At 32.7% G+C, this 7,111-nt stretch overlaps 1 protein-coding gene and 1 pseudogene across 1 annotated transcript; both read left to right on the plus strand.

Annotated features, from left to right (window-relative positions):
- The first annotated feature begins 3,170 nt into the window (after positions 1-3,170).
- Positions 3,171-5,324, plus strand: LOC111998377 (putative germin-like protein 2-1; annotated as a pseudogene).
- A 196-nt stretch (positions 5,325-5,520) lies between these two features.
- Positions 5,521-6,678, plus strand: LOC111998373 (putative germin-like protein 2-1). Its single transcript, XM_065763579.1, has 2 exons — positions 5,521-5,653; positions 6,091-6,678. Exons 1-2 carry the CDS (start codon positions 5,542-5,544, stop codon positions 6,621-6,623), a joined length of 645 nt encoding a protein of 214 aa, XP_065619651.1. The 5' UTR covers positions 5,521-5,541; the 3' UTR covers positions 6,624-6,678.
- Positions 6,679-7,111: the final 433 nt, after the last annotated feature.

The raw sequence follows: 7,111 nt of genomic DNA on the forward strand, positions 1-7,111 counted from the left end.
CCCAATACAACCGGTACAAATGATACAGCCCAGTAATTTTTCAATATATTTTGGAGGAGTATCAGTACCTGTTTAATAGTTAGTACAATATATTTTTCTAGTATAGTTGGTACTCGTACATTATTGACTTCCCTGGTTTTGCCACAGAATTGTCAAGAGAGATATTATTAAGTAAATTCTTATACGAAGAAAAGGTGTTGCATGTAAGGGATGTAATTTATTCAATTTTGGTTTATATAAGTTGAGTCAAGAACCAAGTTGAAGAGTTTAAGTTTCAAAAGACATGATCAAGTGAAATCATTATTTCTCAAGTGAATGTTAGACGTAAATTTTACAAGACCTTGCTTGACTTCGTTTGACTAAAAATTTTAACAGAATGTTTGCTAGACCTTTGCTTGACATTCATACGAGTGAAAATTGCGTGAACAGTAAACCTATGTTTTTGCCCCTAGTTTAACCTATTTTTATATTATATATATATATATATAAACTAAGAATTTAGAGAGAGAGAGAATATCAGGGTCAAACCTTGAGCTTCAACTGAAAACTTCTAAAGAGCTCTTTGGAGTACCAGAAGTCTAGGTTGTTGCAAACGAGGATCGTTTGTGAAGAAAGTTCGTGTAGAAGAAATCTAGTTGCAAAGTTTTTTGTGGTGTTGGTGGGGGGATTAGGAATGCTTTCTATTACATGAGACTTGGACCATGCAACAGGTATAGAAAAAAAATTAGCAACATACAATAAGCTTTAAATACATAAGTTTGTATTTTAAACACACAAAATTAAGAAAATCAGCATCAACTCACAATACTACATCCCTTTTTAAAGCAAAATGACAAGGAAGACGAAGTCTTTAAGCTCTTGAGCAAACAACTTTATGACTCCCCCTTAGTATTGATCCTCTATATAAGCTTTCTCCTCTATGGAAAATTCATTTTGAATTCAAAATATATTCTTATAAAAGCATTTTTGAAAAAAAAAAATTTGAAATAAGAAAATATCTTGAGAGCAATGAAAAAACGCAATGAATAATAACATTCTCTCTTTCACTATATGCATATTAAACCTCATATAACCCATGTAGATATGCATGGAGATTGGAGACACATCTAATTATAATTAGTTATGACTATGCAATATAGCTTTCAATGATATATACTTCATACATCAAATTAATTTTATTAGGGAGAAACTGCTAAAGTTGTCAAAAATGCCACAATTAATCCCCTGCTTAGTTATTTAGGGTCTAAATCTAAATTTTTTAATCTTGGATTAAAGTGGAATATCCAAATATTACAATGATGCACAATAAGTTGTCAATATCACTGGCTCAATACCTATCCAACACTTTAAGAACTATTAGGATATGGAATTAAAATGTTTTTGGGAAATCATATCAAAAAAAGATGCGCGTACGTTGTCGAACATTGTTCTTAATTTTAAGCATTAGATGGAAAGCCAAACACTTCCTTCATTGCAATGAGAGATTTCATATACAGAGTCTAAGCTTTTCCTAACACATACATGGTTAAACTGCTGGGATAGAAAGAGTCCACAGAGAGAGAGAGAGAGAGAGCCTTGGAATGTTACTTGGACGATGGGAAGTCTTCTGGATGGATAAAGGGGATATGCTAAGTGTTTGAATGATGGTTAGTGTAAGCTTCTCCTGATTTTATAGTGGGAATTGGCTTGACTTTGTGGGAAATACTAAGATCCCACTACTGAGAAATCAATATCTTGTTTTTACATAGCTAGGGCAATGGGTATATTATTTCATTTATGTGCACCATCTTCTTGCACCCCATGGTTGGGAAATATATGTATGATATGTTGTTTTTAGCTGGAGAAAAGAAAATTTAGCTGCATGGTATGAAAAATTGTGTCCACTAGCTAATGCCCTTGGCTAAAATCAAAGAATAGTTGCAAGCTATGAGAATAAGACACGGCTGAAATTGTATTTTTAAAACACAATTTTACCATTTTACAATTATAATTGAAATTATGTTTTGAAAACAAGATTTTACAGGTTATCTGTACGGACGTCTATATAACCATAATTAACAAAAATCAAAATGACACATGATCGGGCAAAGAAAACTCCACACATCCCATAATCGTCTAGGCGTTAGTGATGATTGATGGGCTGGTGCGGCTTTAGGTGTTAGTGGGCCAATAGATCCCCTGTTTTGCTCATCCATTTCAAGGTCCAAACAGGCCTCATTTCATTCATTCAGTCATTTTCGGCCTAAAAAAAGGGCTTGGTTTCGTCCACTTGGACTGGGCCTCAAACATCAGAGAAGTCAAGCCCAAAACCTCAGCCCTTCACCAGTCATCTTTCACATATCAAACATCATAAATTCACTTTTTATTTTTATATTTTTGTGTTGTTGAACTTGTTCTCTTTTTCGTTGATTATTTCAAATCAATTATTTAATATTAATACATTCTTAAAAATAAAATAAATAAAATTTTCAAGTGAAGTGAAGCATTTATAACTTGGACTTGGCGTCAGACATGACAACCTGAGCCGGCCCTCAAATGGTTTTTGGAACATTAGAAGAAAATTTATTACTTGCCTGCCTGCAATACTACCAATTCTCGTACAGACTAATTGGCCAAGACTTTCCTTCGTTTTCTTTTTTTATTGTGTCTATATATTGTCCTCTCTCAGTCAAGTCAACCCCCACTTTATATACGTTGGGCTTTATTGAGTCTAGTTATGTTTAATTCAGTTGACAACCCGACTCAACCTGAATAATGTTGCATGGTTTTTAATGGGAGATTTTCTGAGGCCTGTGCGCAGGATATAAAAAACGTAGCTTTGGTGATTAGAGTTTTTTGTTGTTATCATTTTAAGAGTGAGAAAAACTGTACTACCATACTTTGTATTTTTTTTCCTAATAATAATGAAATCCTTGTAACTCTGTGGACGTAGGTAAATTGCCAAACTACATAAATACTTTCTTGTGCATATGATTATATTTCTTTGGCGTGTATTTTCTCTATTTTTGTTTTTCACAGATTGGGAATTTTGTGTTAATTCCCTACAATATATAGGAAGCTACCACACACAAGTCTTTCACAACCAAAATCTCAATTACTTTATGTCTCTCCCTAACCTACACAACACCTTCTTCCTTTGATTCGAAGCTTCCAATACTTAGAATTTGCAGATGGCCTCCCCCATTCTCTTCTTCGGACTTCTAGCTTTCATTTTCACTACTGCATTGGCATCAGATCCTAGTCCTCTCCAAGATTTCTGTGTCGCTAATACAAACAGTCAAGGTACAATATGAGCCTTTTAACATGTATACTTTCACCGAAGATTTCACCCATAGGCTTAATGTTAAAACCATAACTAGCAGCTGCTTTCCAGTCCATAAATATTTGTTCTCTCTTTTTTCACAATCTCGTACCACAATATCCAAAATAGCACGCACAATGTGTACATTTTTATATATATAAAAAAATAACGACAGTCACACACTCCTTATTACACACTCACTATACACACATTGCCACATAGACTGAAACCGTATTTTTAAAATATCATTTCAAAAGGGAGTGTTTGTGGAGTCTGTAATAAGATTCTCCATTTTAAAAAATCTTAAAACATGAAAAAAGAATATATATATATATATATATATATGGACTATGTGAAATAAGTTGTGTGAGAAAATTATTAACTTTTCCTGGTGTGGCTTATATGTTTCTTATTTGCAATATTATGCTTGGTGTGCAGTGCTCCTAAATGGTTTCGCTTGCAATGATCCTAAGATTGCTGAAGCTAGCGATTTTTCCAACAGTGGACTACAAATGGCAGGCAACACATAAACCCTGCAGGGTCAAAGGTGACCCCAATGACCTCTACACAAATACCAGGACTTAACTCCCTTGGCATTTCCCTTGCACGTATTGACTACGCACCAGGGGTATCATCCCTCCCCACACTCACCCTCGTGCAACCGAAATCTTAACTGTCTTGGAATGTAGCCTAGAAGTTGGGTTTGTCATGTCTAATCCTCAAAACCGCCTTATCACAAAGGTGCTATACAGAAGGGTGATGTGTTTGTATTTCCAATTGGCCTTGTACACTATCAAAGAAATTTTTGTAATGGAAACACCATCGCCATTGCTGCTCCAAGCATTCAAATCCCTGGTGTTAACAAACGTTTTTTTTTTTTTTTAAAGAAGAAAAACATTTATTATATATAGATACTTTTTTTTTTTTTTGGGAGAAGAAAGAGAAAGTGTTTACTTTAAACTCAAATACTTATTACCTTATTTACAATTTTTTTTTAACTTTATCTGAAAACATTTTTGGTAAATCGGTATGAACAATAATTATCTAAAAAAAAAAGTCACATGTGAAGTGGTAGATTTTGCTGTTGAATATGTTGCTTTTTTTTTACAGTTTTTTTTTTTTTACATGAAGTAATATAATTTAAATTTAAAAAAAGGAATAGATGATAATTGTTGCTGTTTTTTTTTTTTTTACATGTACTATGTTGTTGTTGTTGTTCTTTTTTTCTTTTCTTTTTTTTTTACACAGAGTAATATAATTTAAATAAAAAAGGATTAGATGAAGAGTTTGAATTGTAATCAAATTAAAAAAATTTATCAACTTATAAGTTAAATAATAAAATGATTAGATGAAGAGTTTAGATTGTAATCAAATTAAGATTTTTAGCAATTTAGAAATTATAGGAGAAGAAGATAAGTACAAAAAAAAATTATAGTATTTATTTTTAAAAAATTCTAAAAAAAAATTCTGCAAAAGAGATTAGATGAAGAGTTTGGATTGTAATCAAATTAAGATTTTTATCAATTTAGAAATTATAGGAGAAGAAGATAAGTACAAAAAAAATTTATATTTATTTTTTTAAAATTTTAAAAAAATTTATACAATATGATATAGCCATTTGGCGCAACCACAGTTTCTAAACTCAACTTTTATTATATAATATATGATTGATTGATTGATTTGATCCATTCTATATTGTTACAACAAATTAGATCAATTCACCAGTCATATTTCACTTATTAAACATCATAAATTCATCTTTTTGTTTTGTTTTGTTTTGTAGAACTTGTTCTCCTTTTCGCTGATTATTTCAAATCAATGCATTCTTCAAAATAAAAATAAAGAAGTTTTTAAGTGAAGTGAAGCACTTATATATATGTACCATCCTTGTAACTTGGACTTGGTAGCATATGTAATGTGACAGCAGGCCTTATAATGTGTTTTTGATAATTAGATATCTTAATTTAGTTGCCTTCTTGCAGTTGCAGGCACACTAATACTACTAATTCTGGTACAGTCTTAACTGGCCAAAGACTCTTTCTTTCTTTGATTTTCTATTTTAATTGGGTCTTTCTTTGATTTTCTATTTTAATTGTGTCTTAATTTACACCATACTCTCTCTGCCCCCACCTTATATATATAGGAAGCTACATACATAAGTCTTTCACAACCAAAATCTCAATTGCTTTTATCTCCCTAATCCTATACAACTCCTTCTTCCTTTGATTCAAAGCTTCCAGATGGCTTCCCCCATTCTCTTCTTCGGACTTCTAGCTTTTGTTTTCCCTAGTGCATTGGCATCTGATCCTAGCGCTCTCCAAGATTTCTGTGTTGCAGATGCAAAGAGTCAAGGTACAATATGAGCCTTAAACATGTACACTTCTACTAAAAATTTCACCCTATAGGGTTAATGTTAAAACCATAGCAGTAGCTCCAAAAATATTTGTTCAAACTCTTTTTCACCCGCTCAGCACCACAATATTCACAATTGTACACATAATGTATGCATTTTTAAAAAAATAATGACAGTGACACACTATTTATTATACACTCACTGTACACACACTACCACATGAATTGAAATCGTGATTTTAAAACATAATTTCAAAATAAAGCGTGTATGTAGTGTGCAATAATAAATAGTATTTAATAAGATTTTCTGATTTAAAAGATTAAAACATGAAAAAGGAATATATACAACCATGTGAAATAAGTTGTGAAAAAGTTGTGCGAGAAAAATCATTAACTTTTAATAGTACGGCTTTCATGTTTCTTATTTGCAATGTGGTGGTTGGTGGCAGTGCTCATAAATGGTTTGGCTTGCAAGGATCCTACGTCGGTTGAAGCCAATGATTTTTCAACCAGTGGACTTCATATAGCAGGCAACACATCAACCCCTAACGGGTTAAGCGTGACCGCTCCACAAATACCAGGACTTAACACTCTTGGACTTTCCCTCTTCCGTTTTGACTATGCACCATGGGGTGTAAACCCTCCCCACATTCACCACCGTGCCACCGAAATCTTAACTGTCTTGGAAGGTAGCCTTGAAGTTGGGTTTGTCACATCTACTAACCGTCTTATCACAAAGGTGCTACAGAAGGGTGATGTGTTCGTATTCCCACTTGGTCTCGTTCACTATCAAAGAAATGTTGGTAAAAAAAGTGCCAGCGCCATCGCTGCTGCAAGCAGTCAAAACCCTGGTTTTATCCCAATTGCCGGTGCAGTGTTTGGGTCCAAGCCTCAAATTCCTAGTGACGTTTTAGCTAAGGCCTTCCAGGTGGATAAAAATGTTGTCAACTATATCCGGTCTAAGTTCTAGACAAGCTATGATTATTTTATTCCATTAATTATGATAAAGAACCTACTCCTCTCCACAGTCTGTTCGAGTGTGTCAATTTGTTATTTAATAGCCTCATTGGAAGTTTGTGAGCATTGTTTTGCTGCTACAATGTTATATTTGTAATTTTTTTATTATAATACTTTAGGTTTCCTTTTCGATATTATTTAATAAAACAATTTTATGAATTTTCCTCTTTTTTTTTCTTTATAGAAGATTTATGTACTTTCCTTTATTCGTCTTCCATTCCATCTAGAATCCTTTGCTTCAAATTTTGAACCACGTTCAACAGCATTTTTTTTTTTTCATTTTTATATAATTTCCTTAAAACATTTTATTTTCACACCACAATAATTATCAAATCTGAAAGCAATAATTATGAAAATAATAAAAGTCACATGAAGAACTTCTTCAAATGAAGAAATTGTTACGATAGCTGGTTCGGACACAAGGTATAAGCCTCCAATTAT

Source organism: Quercus suber, unplaced genomic scaffold (genome assembly GCF_002906115.3).
Source record: "Quercus suber isolate HL8 unplaced genomic scaffold, Cork oak 2.0 scaffold_514, whole genome shotgun sequence".
NCBI classification, from domain to species: Eukaryota; Viridiplantae; Streptophyta; class Magnoliopsida; order Fagales; family Fagaceae; genus Quercus; species Quercus suber.